The 16,327-nt window shown below is 43.0% G+C and overlaps 1 protein-coding gene across 1 annotated transcript in view; it reads right to left on the bottom strand.

Annotated features, from left to right (window-relative positions):
* Positions 1 to 16,327, bottom strand: part of amph (amphiphysin) — a gene marked incomplete at its 5' end in the record, with an annotated part of 32,429 nt that overhangs the window by 2,072 nt on the left and 14,030 nt on the right. The window contains 7 exons of the mRNA XM_079695879.1: positions 132 to 167; positions 3,478 to 3,522; positions 4,739 to 5,593; positions 6,667 to 6,708; positions 10,359 to 10,517; positions 10,662 to 10,685; positions 11,931 to 11,957. Of these exons, the coding sequence (XP_079552005.1) occupies positions 132 to 167; positions 3,478 to 3,522; positions 4,739 to 5,593; positions 6,667 to 6,708; positions 10,359 to 10,517; positions 10,662 to 10,685; positions 11,931 to 11,957 (1,188 nt within the window). The remainder of the gene's footprint in view (positions 1 to 131; positions 168 to 3,477; positions 3,523 to 4,738; positions 5,594 to 6,666; positions 6,709 to 10,358; positions 10,518 to 10,661; positions 10,686 to 11,930; positions 11,958 to 16,327) is intronic.

Here is a 16,327-nt window from a genome sequence, read left to right as displayed (position 1 = left end):
AGAGAAGATTGAATGATGAATCCAGAGGAGGATTCTTTCAAAATGAGCAGCATTTGATTGCGGTCTTACTGTAGACTGAGACATTGATCATACCGTAAACACTTCTTCAAAGGAAGTAAAGTGTGAGTTACCGAGGTGGGGGTTTTGACTTCCTCAGCAGGAGCGATCTGTGTGGAGACAAATCATCTGATCACACACCGAGTGTAACGAGCCTGGTACACATGTTTAAAGCACATGACATTCATACATCTTACATTTGAAACATCAGTGTGCCTGTATTTAAGGAACATTTTGTGAATATCGTTCAGGAATAAACACAAGACATGAATCTAAAAAACAAATATTGATGTAGAACAAATTCTGATTTCATTGGAATCACAAAGTTTGAAGGTTAACAACCGTCATAGTTTTTTTTTAAATGCGTCCCTACTGACCACCAGAGGCGGTGCTTTAACACTGGATATGTCCATCGCACGCATGCGCAGTTCGAGTACCTAATAACAACAAAGTCACCTGTGACCCACGTGACGAAGGCGGTTGTTGGTGATGGTTGTGTCCCCGCACCCTCTCCCAGCTAAGTTGTCCTGATTGCTGTCTTGTTTATTGTTTGGCTTAGACTTTCTGGTGACGACAGTGTTCCCGCTTCCTCTCCCATAAATGTGCCCTTATTATGCTCTTTTGAAAGTTATGCTTGTGGCGTTGTGCCCGAGCTATCATTAGCATTTGGCTGCGTCTCTCGTTCAATTTAGTATGGAAAGCCCATGGTGCCGTATTTTGCCCGTTATTTGTTTAGGTGCAGAGAGTAAGGTAAGGTAAGGTACTGGCCATGGTTACTACTGTAACCATCGCCAGTACCTTGCCAGTGGTTCTATGCAGGCTGTTCTATTCCTTAGAAACTAATGATCTGGTCTTAACATTTTTGTTTTGACTTGGTCTCGCTTGATTGTTAGCAGCAGCCGCTTGGCTAACACCGTGCATGTACTGTTAAGCTTCATTATTTAACTCAGCCGGTGAGGGCAGTGCTCTCGCTCCCGCTCCCGCTGTAACTACGGTTCTATGCCGTGTGAGCACTGGCCATGGTTACTACTGTAACCACGGCTCTGTGCTGTTCTCTTCTTTAGAAGCTAGTTATCTGGTCTTAAACATTTGTGTTATTTGACTTGATCTCGCTTGATTGTTAGCAGCAGCCGCTTGGCTAACATCTTGCTTGTTTTGTTAAAGCTTCTTTATTTAAACTCAGCTGGTGAAGGCAGTGTTCTCGCCCCCGCTCCTGGTAGACGTGTGCTTGATTCTAGCAGCAGCCACCCGGCTAAGCTGTCCTGTTAAACTTCTTTATTTAACCCAGCTAGGTGAAGGCAGTGCTCTCGCTCCCTCTGCCGGTAACGTGGGTGTAGTTACATCCCTCTTTGTGTTCGGCGAGTAGGAGCGTTGCTCTACTCGTTCCGTTCAGCAGGTAGCTGGGGAAGGCTGTGTTCCCGCTCCCGGCTACGCTGCATCTGGCTACCTACATAATGGCTGATTCATGTAGCGCCTGTATGGCTTCTCTTGAGCCCGAGGACGGCCATGGCCGCTGCCCCCCTCTGCTTTGGCCTAGAGCATTTGAGGGAGGGTCTCACGCAGATGAATACTTCATAAAATACTGCAGATCCTTTATCTTACATCTTTCTAATCTACACACATACAAGTATTTAACTGAAGTTACACAACAGTGTTGTTGATACAGAGTTAGAGTTTATTCACACATCACATACTACAGTGGGTAATGTTTTCAAGAAACATTGAACAGTGCTGCCACACATGACACAGGGAAAAAAGAAAATACTCTGAACCCTTTCTTTGCCATTATATAAAAATAGTGTTGCTACAAAAGTATAAATTAGGCTAACTAATAAGACAACTCAGATCTGAAGCTACACAGGAATCTGCTGCAAAGTGCAATAAAAAAGACAACATTAATAAAATCAAATCCTTTTTTTGTTGCATTTTATTAGAGTATAAAAATAAATGCCTTTAAAATAGGATGCAAGCAACTCTAGTTTCTTAACCTGAATTGATAATAGACTATAATCAATTTAAACAGAACAGATCTTAATGTTTACATTCTTATACCATTTTCTACAATAATTATAATGAATAAGTTCAAACTAAAACTTAGAGCTGATTAATAACGGTATCTAACTTGAGTTTTTATCATATCAAAAACCTGTTGAAATGCTTCTGTTATTTTGACTGTCCCCCAAAAGCGCGCCTGCAGCCTCCAGGAATGCTTCTTTCACAACTTCACCGTCTTTGAAAGACTTCATGTGTTTCTCAAGAACGTGACTGACACGATGAGATGCTATGGTAGCAGCCTTGCTCTTGCTGTTGGGCCTGTTGAAAATGGACTGCTGTGCATTTAGCAGTCCTCTCAGGCCCCTCCCCTTTTGGGAGCGTAGGGCAGAATCAGGAGTTCCGTCTCGTAGCGTTTGTGTACTGTTTTGAAATGCCGCTCCTAAATTACCCTTCTTCGATAAAGCCACACTCGCATTGCAGATGAGACAGATGGACTTTGAATTGGAATAGATACAAAAATAATCATCCTCCCACTCGGTGTGAAAATGATATATTTTGGGCTTTTTTGCTTCTGCCATAATTGCGGTCTTGTGTGTGTGCAGACTGTCACTCTTGTTGACACGGACAACGTCAGCCAACTAGAGCACTGCCCACCAGCCATGCCCCGACACATGGGGTGACGCCGGCCAATCACAAAGCTCTGATGCGTTCAAGTGCATTATTCTGGCACAGGAAGATTATGTTATAGGACATTAACGATAAAACAGAATATTGTTGTTCTATTTTAAGACACATCTCGCGATCGACCGGTCAATCGCGATCGACTGGTTGGGCACCCCTGAGGTACTTGAACTGCGCATGCATGCGATGGATATATCCAGTGCTAAAGCACCGCCTCTGGTGGTCATCTGGGAATCATAGAACCCTAGTTACAGCCGTAACTATCGATTCATGTTCAGTTACACATCTTTAATATTGAAAAAGAAACTAACTCTGAGTTGATGAAAACAAAGTAATATCTACACTTCAAATCTCTATGACTTTTCCTCGTGATAAATCCCAATTGATCTACTACCTAATTCTGATATTTTTCCGAACATGTTCCTGCTGTTGTTGGTGTAGCATGCATTACTTTAGCATGCTTTATAAAGAGTTTAGCCCTAACTTTATGTTAAAAAATAACTCCATTCCATCCAATAATAATTGATACCCTTTTAATAACCAGATGTATATAGTGTGAAGTTGTTGTGGCTGAAAAAAAGTTGAAGCTCTTATCCTAACAGAATACATCACAAAGGTTAAATATCAGCAGAATTTACATTTTTCAATTTTTTAAATCAACCACCAGAAATATTATTTAAACATGTCAAGTGTTGATAAGTTACAAATAATAAAAAACATGAACAAATAAAGAGCTGTACCTACCTCTTCAAGGGCTGTCTTCTCAGAGCTTGGAGATCCGGCAGTGGACTTTAAAAGATCAATTAAATTAATTAATATTACATTTAAAAAAAAACAACTATAGAGATATTTAGCTAAATATGCATTTCAATGGGACCCAGATAACCCTTGACCTTTGTCATCTAAGGTTGCACTAGAAACCTGGCTGATACAGGAAGAATATGTCAGCTTACATGAAGCCAGTCATGTCCACCCACTGGAACCTTAATACCGGCTGTTACACCAGACATATACCTAGACTGCTTCTCTCCAATAGACCTTAACCAACTACCTTCAATTATGTATTCTTCCAAACTGTCAACCTGGATCTTAGAACCTATTGCATATAAGCTGTTTGAAGAACTGTTACCCCTAATTAACACATTCGTAATAAATATGTCATTATTGTCAGGCTATGTAACACAGTCATGTAAGGAAGATGTCATTAAACCTCTCCTTAAGAAATCAAACCTGGATCCTAAGGTAATGGGCCACTATAGACCAATATCTAACCTTGCCTTCCTCACCAATATTTTTGAGAAAACAGTCGCTCAGCAGCTGTGTGAATACTTAAATAACAATCCATTACTTGAGAAATGTCATCAGGATTTAGAGTTCATCACATTTCAGAAACAGCACTAGTGAAAGTCACAAACGACCTTCTCATGGCTTCTGAAAATTGACTTCTTTCTATCTTGGTACAGTTATACCTGAGTGCTGCTTTCGATACGTCGAAACTACAGAGATTAGAATGATCACTTCAGTTTTGTCAGTATTTAATAAAAAGTAGTTGCAGGTCATCCATGCTTTTATATCTGACAGGCATTCTTGTAATTTTGTTAATTGATATTGTTCATCGATCTTGAAAGACAGGTACAACTGTGTATCGTAAGCACTCCATGACTGAGTGTGGTTTTCATTGAGGATCAATCATGTGCAGATACAAACTGAAGCCGTTCTGACAGATATGACCTAAACCAGTTTAGTGCAGTTCCCTTTATGCCAATTGATCGTTCTAATCTCTGCAGTAAGATGTTGTGGTCCAACGTAATGAAAGCAGTGCTCAGGTCTATCGGTACAAAGAAAGCATAAAGTCCATTTTCAGGTGATGATGATGATGATGATGATGATGATGATGATGATGATGATGATGATGATGATGATGATGATGATGATGATGATGATGATGATGATGATATGGCAACAGTGTTATGAATTAGTACTGGTGGTCCACACATCCACTCACATCAGGTTTCTCCTCCTTTGGGCTGCCAAAACGATCAGCTTTATCATCCCCATCAGCAGGGGGAGCTGCAGGCTCTTCTACCTCTTCTCCGGCAGGGGGAGCTGCAGGTTCCTCCACTTTCTCTCCAGCTCGGGGAGCTGCAGGTTCCTCCACCTCTTCTCCAGCTGAAGGTTCCTCCACCTTCTCTCCAGCAGGGGGAGCTGCAGGTTCCTCCACCTTCTCTCCAGCAGGGGGAGCTGCAGGTTCCTCCACCTTTTCTCCAGCAGGGGGAGCTGCAGGTTCCGCCACCCTCTCTCCAGCAGGGGGAGCTGCAGGTTCCTCCACCTTCTCTCCAGCAGGGGGAGCTGCAGGTTCCGCCACCCTCTCTCCAGCAGGGGGAGCTGCAGGTTCCTCCACCTTCTCTCCAGCAGGGGGAACTGCAGGTTCCACCACCCTCTCTCCAGCAGGGGGAGATCCATGTTCCTCCACCTTCTCTCCAGCAGGGGGAGCTGCAGGTTCCTCCACCCTCTCTCCAGCAGGGAGAGCTGCAGGTTCCGCCACCCTCTCTCCAGCAGGGGGAGCTGCATGTTCCTCCACCCTCTCTCCAGCATGGGGAGCTGCAGGTTCCTCCACCTTCTCTCCAGCAGGGGGAGCTGCAGTTGCAGGGGGAGCTGCAGTTGCAGGGGGAGCTGCAGTTGCAGGGGGAGCTGCAGTTGCAGGGGGAGCTGCAGTTGCAGGGGGAGCTGCAGTTGCAGGGGGAGCTGCAGTTGCAGGGGGAGCTGCAGTTGCAGGTGGAGCTGGATACTTTTCTTGTTGCTGAGCAGGTTCTTTCCCTGTTGCTTCCGGACCCTCAGCTGATTCTGCTTTAATTTCATTCTTTTGCAAGGAAAGATGGTAATTCACTCCAAAACGGTTCAAATGTGGCTGCTAATATTTTGCATGCAACTCAATCAGATGTTTAGAATAACATGTGTCTTAATGATCAGTGGCGAACCATCAGGGCCTGGAACACTCAGATAAAACAAACAAAAAATCGATTTAATTATATAAATAAAATGTAATAAAATGTATATAAAATGAATAACTGAGAATGGTATCTGTGTTGTTGATCTGTAATATTACAGTGTTACGTTGATTTGTTTGTCCTTCTCGGACCATGCACTACGCATTTCAGTAGTTTTCTGTTAGAAAAGAAAGCAACCAATCAGATCTGTTTCTGGGTCTCTGGGTAGAATATCCTTCAACAAGGTATTCTACATCCTTGATAGAATGCCCTGGCCGTTGCACTGAATGAGAGCGTACGTTTGGACTGACAGTTTGATCAACCAATCAGATATTGATTTGTAGCCAATGGGCGTGTTCTTTCAGAGTTCTCCTCGGTTCCAGGTGCTCTAGAAGGCCCGCTAGTTAACTGGAGAGAGACAGAGGATCTAGATAAATGCGACGAAGCAATTCATGGCGTTTTATTGTTTTTAACGTTGAAATGACAAGTGCAACAGGTGAAGATGAAGTTGTTGCGGAATTGTGGTGAGTACCCTTTTCAAGACGACAATTCAGTGAAAAGACGGACATTATAATGTTGGGGGGGCGGGGGGTGTGTGTGTCTACAGAAGGTCCAGGTGTGATAGACACGGTTCGCCACTGATCTTAATGGACCAATCATTCAAACAGCTCCAACCCAGTTGTGGACGTCAGAAAAACAGTAGAAGAAATGAGTTTGGTTGATACGAATGTATAAATAAATGCAAATATTAATCTAATGTAAACTCCTAATATAGTTGTTTCTGTTTGATATCATTAGAGATGCTTTTTAGTGGTGTGTCCTTTGAGAGGAAACTGCTCAACAGAACATTAAATAAAATAAATGAATACACCAATAATAGTCATGAACATATCGGAAGCTGCCTTCAAAATCATTTTCAACACAATGTACTTGTGTTTGAACTCACCATCTTATCAAATTCAGCGAAGAATGACGGGGCGGTGGCATTCTTCAGAGTGCACACATTGAAAACAGAGAAGAGTCAACAATCAGGACTTGTCAATATATGATTATATAACATTCACACAAGAGAGGGAATCCTCAAAGAACATGCAGACAGGGAATAAGAGTTGGGACTTTGAGTGTCAGTTACAGCAAGGACGTTCAGGAACAGGAAGTAGAGACGTGTCAACATTAAGGACATTAAGAAGTGGGACATTAAGAATAGAAAGTAGAGAGTCAGGATGCAGAGTCAGGAAGTAGAGAGTCAGAGACTCAGGATGCAGAGAGTCAGAGAGTCAGGATGCAGAGAGTCAGGATGCAGAGAGTCAGGAAGTAGAGAGTCAGAGAGTCAGGATGCAGAGAGTCAGAGAGTCAGGATGCAGAGAGTCAGAGAGTAAGGATGTAGATAGTCAGAGAGTCAGGATGCAGAGAGTCAGGATGTAGAGAGTCAGGAAGTAGAGAGTCAGGATGCAGAGAGTCAGAGAGTCAGGATGTAGAGAGTCGGGATGCAGAGTCAGGAAGTAGAGAGTCAGGAAGTAGAGAGTCAGAGAGTCAGAGAGTCAGGAGTCAGAGAGTCAGGATGCAGAGAGTCACAGAGTCAGGATGTAGAGAGTCAGGAAGTAGAGAGTCAGGATGCAGAGAGTCAGGATGCAGAGAGTCAGAGAGTCAGGATGTAGAGAGTCAGAGAGTGAAGATGCAGAGAGTCAGAGAGTCAGAGTCAGGATGCAGAGAGTCAGGATGCAGAGAGTCAGGATGCAGAGAGTCAGAGAGTCAGGATGCAGAGAGTCAGAGAGTCAGGATGTAGAAAGTCAGGATGCAGAGAGTCAGCATGCAGAGAGTCAGAGAGTCATGATGCAGAGAGTCAGAGAGTCAGGATGTAGAGAGTCAGGATGCAGGAAGTCAGGATGCAGAGAGTCGGGATGCAGAGAGTCAGAGAGTCAGGATGTAGAGTGTCAGAGAGTCAGGATGCAGACAGTCAGAGAGTCAGAGAGTCAGGACGCAGAGAGTCAGGATGCAGAGAGTCAGATAGTCAGGATGCAGAGAGTCAGAGAGTCAGGATGCAGAGAGTCAGGACACAGAGAGTCAGAGAGTCAGGATGCAGAGAGTCAGAGAGTTAGGATGCAGAGAGTCAGGACACAGAGAGTCAGGATGCAGAGGGTCAGGATGCAGAGAGTCAGAGAGTCAGGATGTAGAGAGTCAGGATGCAGAGAGTCAGGATGCAGAGAGTCAGAGAGTCAGGATGTAGAGAGACAGGATGCAGAGAGTCAGGATTCAGGATGCAGGAAGTCAGGATATAGAGAGTCAGAAAGTCAGGATGCAGAGAGTCAGAGAGTTAGGATGCAGAGAGTCAGAGAGTCAGGATGCAGAGTGTCAGAGAGTCAGGATGCAGAGAGTCAGAGAGTCAGGATGCAGAGATTCAGAGAGTCAGGATGCAGAGAGTCAGGATGCAGAGAGTCAGGATGTAGAGATTCAGGATGCAGAGTGTCAGAGAGTCAGGATGCAGAGTGTCAGAGAGTCAGGATGCAGAGAGTCAGGATGCAGAGAGTCAGAGAGTCAGGATGCAGAGTGTCAGAGCGTCAGAGAGTCAGGAGACGAAGAGTCGGGACACCGAGAGTCGAGACTTTGAGGGAGAACATTAATATGAACAAGCAGAAAAAGCAGGCAGCGGGAGAGGCAGGAGGAGATAGGGATCCGGGTTCAGGTTTACTTGTTCTCAATCTGTGGGAGGGTAGGAGGCAGAACGGGTTCTCATCTATTCTGTTCTACGCTAATCTACCACACTGAGGTCAGGAGGAAGTTAAATACCTCTTCCTTTTCTGTATCTAGCGCTTGGTATAACTTTCCAATTCTCCGGTTCGCAGCCTCGTCTTCGGACATGTCTGAATGTTCTGGTTGTTTGTCAATTCTGGTGACGTGTAAGTCTTGTGTCCCTCCTGCTGTTCCAGAAACAGCCGCAGAGGAATGTGGATTGATGGCGGCCGGACCCTCAGTCCCTGCAGAGTCTGCTGGGAAACTCTGGGCAAAAGGGTCTGCATCCCAACCGCCTCCTCCATCCCCAGAGGACACAAGTCCACCTGAGGTCTCAGCAGCAAACGGATCAAATTCAAAACCACCCCCCTTGTCTCCAAACTGTGTTTCAGCAAAGGGTTCTGAATCAAACGCGCCCCCTCCCTGTGCTTCAGCAAAGGGATCTGAATAAAACGCACCCCCTCCCTGTGCTTCAGCAAAGGGTTCTGAATCAAACGCACCCGCTCCCTGTGCTTCAGCAAAGGGTTCTGAATCAAACGCACCCCATCCCTGTGCTTCAGCTGAGGTAACCGAATCAAACGCACCCCCTCCCTGTACTTCAGCAAAGGGATCTGAATAAAACGCACCCCCTCCCTGTGTTTCAGCAAAGGGATCCGAATCAAACGCACCCCCTCCCTGTGCTTCAGTTGAGCTAACAGAATCAAACGCACCCCCTCCCTGTGATTCAGCAAAGGGATCTGAATCAAACACACCCCCTCCCTGTGCTTCAGCAAAGGGATCCAAATCAAACGCACCCCCTCCCTGTGTTTCACTAAAAGCATCCGAATCAAATGCACCCCCTCCCTGTGTTTCACTAAAAGGATCCGAATCAAACGTACCTCCTCCCTGTGCTTCAGCTGAGGTAACCGAATAAAACGCACCCCCTCCCTGTGCTTCAGCTGAGGTAACTGAATCAAACGCACCCCCTCCCTGTGCTTCAACTGAGGTAACCGAATCGAACGCACCCCCTCCCTGTGCTTCAGCAAAGGGATCCGAATCAAACGCACCCCCTCGCTGTGTTTCAGCTGAGGTATCCGAATCAAACGCACCCCCTCCCTGTGTTTCACTAAAAGGATCTGAATCAAACGCACCCCCTCCCTGTGCTTCAGCTGAGGTAACCGAATCAAACGCACCCCCTCCCCGTGTTTCACTAAAAGGATCCGAATCAAACGCACCCCCTCCCTGTGATTCAGCAAAGGGATCTGAATCAAACGCACCCCCTCCCTGTGCTTCAGCTGAGGTAATAGAATCAAACGCACCCCCTCCCTGTGATTCAGCAAAGGGATCTGAATCAAACGCACACCCTCCCTGTGTTTCAGTAAAGGGATCTGAATCAAACGCACCCTGTGCTTCAGCTGAGGTAACTGAATCAAACGCACCCTGTGCTTCAGCTGAGGTAACCGAATCAAACGCACCCCCTCCCTGTGCTTCAGCTGAGGTAACTGAATCAAACGCACCCTGTGCTTCAGAGTGGTGTAAGTAGATCGATGTGAGGTCTGTTGGTTTTCCTGGCCGCTCTTCTCCTGCTGAAACTTGTTCTACTGTTTGAGACCGATCCTCACACCCCTCTGGGAAACGGTCTTCAGAGGACAGATCATCGTCTGCACCTCCATCCCCCCACTCCTCAGCTGTCTCATATTCAGACCCAGACCCATCTGGCGACCTTGACCACCTGTCTCCTCCATCCTCTGTGCTGTCCTCAATCTGCTCTCCAAACTCATTGGTGAATATCAGTCCTGGGGTGGACTTCCTGCGGTTTTCCTGCCCTGCTGTATTTACTTCTGAAACTGCCTGTCTCGTCTCCTCTTCATCAGTTCTGACTGCAGAGGAAGGAAGATCTGGGATAGTTTGAAAGCTCCAGCTGCTAACCTCATCTCCAGCTGTGGCTGCCCCCCCGTCCTGAGGAGGTGTAGCTGTGTCTGCCCCCCCCTCCGGACCTACATCAGGCGCCTTGGGCCCTTTAGCAGCATCTCCATTTGCCGAACCAAAGTCAGCGGACCAGTCGGCGACGAAGCCAGTGTCTGCCCCCTGATGGAGAAAGCAGGGATTTCAGGGTTGTAGAGACCCCCCCCCCCGATCTTACCCTTTATTTATCAAGCTTTATTGTTAAGAAAGATATTTTGTAGTTGTGTGTGTCATTGTGTGTAATGATGTGGAATTGTTTGTACTTACAGGCTCAGCTTTTTGGGTTTCTCCCTATAAAAATTAAGAGGGAATAGAAGATGGTTCATATCTGCAGAAACACTGATCTGTGTACCACAATTGTACATTTATATGTTTTTATTTAAAGGTCTCCTATTACACTTTTTGTAGGCATATTATAGGTCTCAGATATAAAGACATGTCTCTGAAGTGTCCTGCTCCAAACCCCAAACAGATCCTTGTAGCCCCCCCCCCCCTCTCTTCCAGCTGTTACTAAGGACATGTCTCTGAAGTGTCCTGCTCCTAACCCCAAACAGATCCTTGTAGCCCCCCCCCCCCTCTCTTCCAGCTGTTACTAAGGACATGTCTCTGAAGTGTCCTGCTCCAAACCCCAAACAGATCCTTGTAGCCCCCCCCCCCCCCCCCCCCTCTCTTCCATCTGTGACTAAAGAGCTGACTCTGGGTCAGTAGCTTTAGAGAGAGAGTAGATCTCATCAGGAGAACTCTCCCAGCAGAAACTCAGCTAAATGCTGCCGTGATGAAACTCCACATCATGTTCCAAACCACATCAAGGATTCTCTCTAAAACAGGATGGAGCTCAAACTCTTTCTCTCTCAGGTTTACCACAAGGTGACTTCCTTTTGATTTCCTGCTTCTTCACACACACCTTCTCCAGTACAGGTTAGCTCTGAGTGTTAGCATGCTAATGTAAACACAGACCATATTACTTCCAGAACACGTCTCGTTGTTTCTGACAGCAATGTTTCTGATTGGCCCGTGGGTGCAAAGCCCTCCCACATTTTAGAAATGTGGTCATGACGCAGCAAATCTGGATCAGCTCCGTTGTTCCCCCGTTTTGAGAGACTTGGGTACGGAGGAAAACAGAGAGGGGTTTATTTCCTGACACTTTGAGAGTCTCCTGACACACCGGGGACACACCGGGGACACATGGTGATGTAGAGAAGACATCACTTTCAGAGTCTCCTGACACACCGGGTACACATGGTGATGTAGAAAAGACATCACTTTGTGAGTCTCCTGATACACCGGGGCCACACGGGGACACACCGGGGACACATGGTGATGTAGAGAAGACATCACTTTGTGAGTCTCCTGACACACCGGGGACACACCGTGATTGGCATAATAGGTGACCTTTAAATAGCAAAACAATTACACATTTGTTTTATTAACCCTCTTAACAACAATCATACATTCAAACCATGGAACAAACAAATACAATTGAAATGACTTTTACTCCCCAGGACAGCTTTAACTGAGACAGGAAACAGAACTCACCGACCACATGTCCCAGGGCACTGCGGTCTGAAAGGGCAGAAAACACGTCATTACCTTGTCATGAAAATATATTCATACACAATACATACCCAGAGTGTGAAGTGCAAATATGATTCCGTACTACACCATTTGTAGCAGGCAGTATACAGTAGGAAGTACATACTGAAGTAGTACGCAGTAGATTTAGTATGCAGTTTGGATCTCTGCCTCCTGCAGTTAATGAGTGATGCTAAGGAGGTGAATCAGCTCTTTAGTGAAGTACTTCAGACTCTGGGTCACCAGTCAGTAGATGTTGTTTCTGGTCATTATGTGTAGTTTCAGGTCATTAGTTTCAGGTCATTATGCGTAGTTTTAGGTCATTAGTTTCAGGTCATTATGTGTAGTTTCAGGTCATTAGTTTCAGGTGATTAGTTTCAGGTCATTATGTGTAGTTTCAGGTCATTAGTTTCAGGTCATTAGTTTCAGGTCATTAGTTTCAAGTCATTAGTTGTAGGTCATTATGTGTAGTTTCAGGTCTTTAGTTTCAGATCATTATGTGTAGTTTCAGTTCGTTAGTTTCAGGTCATTATGTGTAGTTTCAGGTCTTTAGTTTCAGGACGTTATGTGTAGTTTCAGGTCTTTAGTTTCAGGTCATTAGTTTCAAGTCATTAGTTGTAGGTCATTATGTGTAGTTTCAGGTCATTAGTTTCAGGTCATTATGTGTAGTTTCAGGTCTTTAGTTTCAGGTCATTATGTGTAGTTTCAGGTCTTTAGTTTCAGGACGTTATGTGTAGTTTCAGGTCTTTAGTTTCAGGTCATTATGTGTAGTTTCAGGTCTTTAGTTTCTGGTCATTATGTGTAGTTTCAGGTCTTTAGTTTCAGGTCATTATGTGTAGTTTCAGGTCATTAGTTTCAGGTCATTATGTGTAGTTTCAGGTCATTAGTTTCAGGTCTTTAGTTTCAGGTCATTATGTGTAGTTTCAGGTCTTTAGTTTCAGGTCATTATGTGTAGTTTCAGGTCTTTAGTTTCAGGTCATTATGTGTAGTTTCAGGTCATTATGTGTAGTTTCAGGTCATTAGTTTCAGGTCTTTAGTTTCAGGTCATTATGTGTAGTTTCAGTTCATTAGTTTCAGGTCATTATGTGTAGTTTCAGGTCATTATGTGTAGTTTCAGGTCTTTAGTTTCAGGTCATTATGTGTAGTTTCAGGTCATTATGTGTAGTTTCAGGTCATTAGTTTCAGGTCATTAGTTTCAGGTCATTATGTGTAGTTTCAGGTCTTTAGTTTCAGGTCATTATGTGTAGTTTCAGGTCATTATGTGTAGTTTCAGGTCATTAGTTTCAGGTCTTTAGATTCAGGTCATTATGTGTAGTTTCAGGTCATTAGTTTCAGGTCATTATGTGTAGTTTCAGGTCTTTAGTTTCAGGTCATTATGTGTAGTTTCAGGTCATTAGTTTCAGGTCATTATTTGTAGTTTCAGGTCATTATTTTCAGGTCATTATGTGTAGTTTCAGGTCATTAGTTTCAGGTCATTATGTGTAGTTTCAGGGCATTATGTGTAGTTTCAGGGCATTATGTGTAGTTTCAGGTCATTAGTTTCAGGTCTTTAGTTTCAGGTCATTAGTTTCAGGTCATTAGTTTCAGGTCATTATGTGTAGTTTCAGGTCTTTAGTTTCAGATCATTAGTTTCAGGTCATTATGTGTAGTTTCAGGTCATTATGTGTAGTTTCAGGTCATTAGTTTCAGGTCTTTAGTTTCAGGTCATTATGTGTAGTTTCAGGTCATTAGTTTCAGGTCTTTAGTTTCAGGTCATTATGTGTAGTTTCAGGTCATTAGTTTCAGGTCTTTAGTTTCAGGTCTTTAGTTTCAGGTCATTATGTGTAGTTTCAGGTCTTTAGTTTCAGGTCTTTAGTTTCAGGTCATTATGTGTAGTTTCAGGTCATTAGTTTCAGGTCATTAGTTTCAGGTCATTATGTGTAGTTTCAGGTCATTAGTTTCAGGTCATTATGTGTAGTTTCAGGTCTTTAGTTTCAGGTCATTATGTGTAGTTTCAGGTCATTAGTTGTAGGTCATTATGTGTAGTTTCAGGTCATTAGTTTCAGGTCATTATGTATAGTTTCAGGTCATTAGTTTCAGGTCATTATGTGTAGTTTCAGGTCTTTAGTTTCAGGTCATTATGTGTAGTTTCAGGTCTTTAGTTTCAGGTCATTATGTGTAGTTTCAGGTCTTTAGATTCAGGTCATTATGTGTAGTTTCAGGTCATTAGTTTCAGGTCATTATGTGTAGTTTCAGGTCTTTAGTTTCAGGTCATTATGTGTAGTTTCAGGTCATTAGTTTCAGGTCATTATTTGTAGTTTCAGGTCATTATTTTCAGGTCATTATGTGTAGTTTCAGGTCATTAGTTTCAGGTCATTATGTGTAGTTTCAGGGCATTATGTGTAGTTTCAGGGCATTATGTGTAGTTTCAGGTCATTAGTTTCAGGTCTTTAGTTTCAGGTCATTAGTTTCAGGTCATTAGTTTCAGGTCATTATGTGTAGTTTCAGGTCTTTAGTTTCAGATCATTAGTTTCAGGTCATTATGTGTAGTTTCAGGTCATTATGTGTAGTTTCAGGTCATTAGTTTCAGGTCTTTAGTTTCAGGTCATTATGTGTAGTTTCAGTTCATTAGTTTCAGGTCTTTAGTTTCAGGTCATTATGTGTAGTTTCAGGTCATTAGTTTCAGGTCTTTAGTTTCAGGTCTTTAGTTTCAGGTCATTATGTGTAGTTTCAGGTCTTTAGTTTCAGGTCTTTAGTTTCAGGTCATTATGTGTAGTTTCAGGTCATTAGTTTCAGGTCATTAGTTTCAGGTCATTATGTGTAGTTTCAGGTCATTAGTTTCAGGTCATTATGTGTAGTTTCAGGTCTTTAGTTTCAGGTCATTATGTGTAGTTTCAGGTCATTAGTTGTAGGTCATTATGTGTAGTTTCAGGTCATTAGTTTCAGGTCATTATGTATAGTTTCAGGTCATTAGTTTCAGGTCATTATGTGTAGTTTCAGGTCTTTAGTTTCAGGTCATTATGTGTAGTTTCAGGTCTTTAGTTTCAGGTCATTATGTGTAGTTTCAGGTCATTAGTTTCAGGTCATTATGTGTAGTTTCAGGTCATTAGTTTCAGGTCATTATGTGTAGTTTCAGGTCATTAGTTTCAGGTCATTAGTTTCAGGTCATTATGCATAGTTTTAGGTCATTATGTGTAGTTTCAGGTCATTATGTGTAGTTTCAGGTCATTAGTTTCAGGTCATTAGTTTCAGGTCATTATGTGTAGTTTCAGGTCATTAGTTTCAGGTCATTAGTTTCAGGTCATTATGCGTAGTTTTAGGTCATTATGTGTAGTTTTAGGTCATTATGTGTAGTTTCAGGTCATTAGTTTCAGGTCATTAGTTTCAGGTCATTATTCGTAGTTTTAGGTCATTATATGTAGTTTCAGGTCATTAGTTTCAGGTCATTAGTTTCAGGTCATTATGTGTAGTTTCAGGTCATTAGTTTCAGGTCATTATGTGTAGTTTCAGGTCATTAGTTTCAGGTCATTAGTTTCAGGTCATTATGCGTACTTTTAGGTCATTATATGTAGTTTCAGGTCTTTAGTTTCAGGTCATTAGTTTCAGGTCTTTAGTTTCAGATCATTATGTGTAGTTTCAGGTCATTAGTTTCAGGTCATTATGTGTAGTTTCAGGTCATTAGTTTCAGGTCATTATGTGTAGTTTCAGGTCTTTAGTTTCAGATCATTATGTGTAGTTTCAGGTCTTTAGTTTCAGATCATTATGTGTAGTTTCAGGTCATTAGTTTCAGGTCATTATGTGTAGTTTCAGGTCATTAGTTTCAGGTCATTATGTGTAGTTTCAGGTCATTAGTTTCAGGTCATTATGTGTAGTTTCAGGTCATTAGTTTCAGATCATTATGTGTAGTTTCAGGTCATTAGTTTCAGGTCATTATGTGTAGTTTCAGGTCATTAGTTTCAGGTCTTTAGTTTCAGGTCATTATGTGTAGTTTCAGGTCATTAGTTTCAGGTCATTATGTGTAGTTTCAGGTCATTAGTTTCAGATCATTATGTGTAGTTTCAGGTCATTAGTTTCAGGTCATTATGTGTAGTTTCAGGTCATTAGTTTCAGGTCATTATGTGTAGTTTCAGGTCATTAGTTTCAGGTCATTATGTGTAGTTTCAGATCATTAGTTTCAGGTCATTATGTGTAGTTTCAGGTCATTAGTTTCAGGTCTTTAGTTTCAGGTCATTATGTGTAGTTTCAGGTCATTAGTTTCAGGTCATTATGTGTAGTTTCAGGTCATTATGTGTAGTTTCAGGTCATTATGTGTAGTTTCAGGTCATTAGTTTCAGGTCATTATGTGTAGTTTCAGATCATTAGTTTCAGGTCATTATGTGTAG

This window comes from Notothenia rossii, assembly GCF_949606895.1.
Source record: "Notothenia rossii genome assembly, contig: scaffold_134, whole genome shotgun sequence".
Taxonomy (NCBI): domain Eukaryota; kingdom Metazoa; phylum Chordata; class Actinopteri; order Perciformes; family Nototheniidae; genus Notothenia; species Notothenia rossii.
Note: the sequence above shows the minus strand (reverse complement) of the source record. Positions and strands in the feature narration are given on the sequence as shown.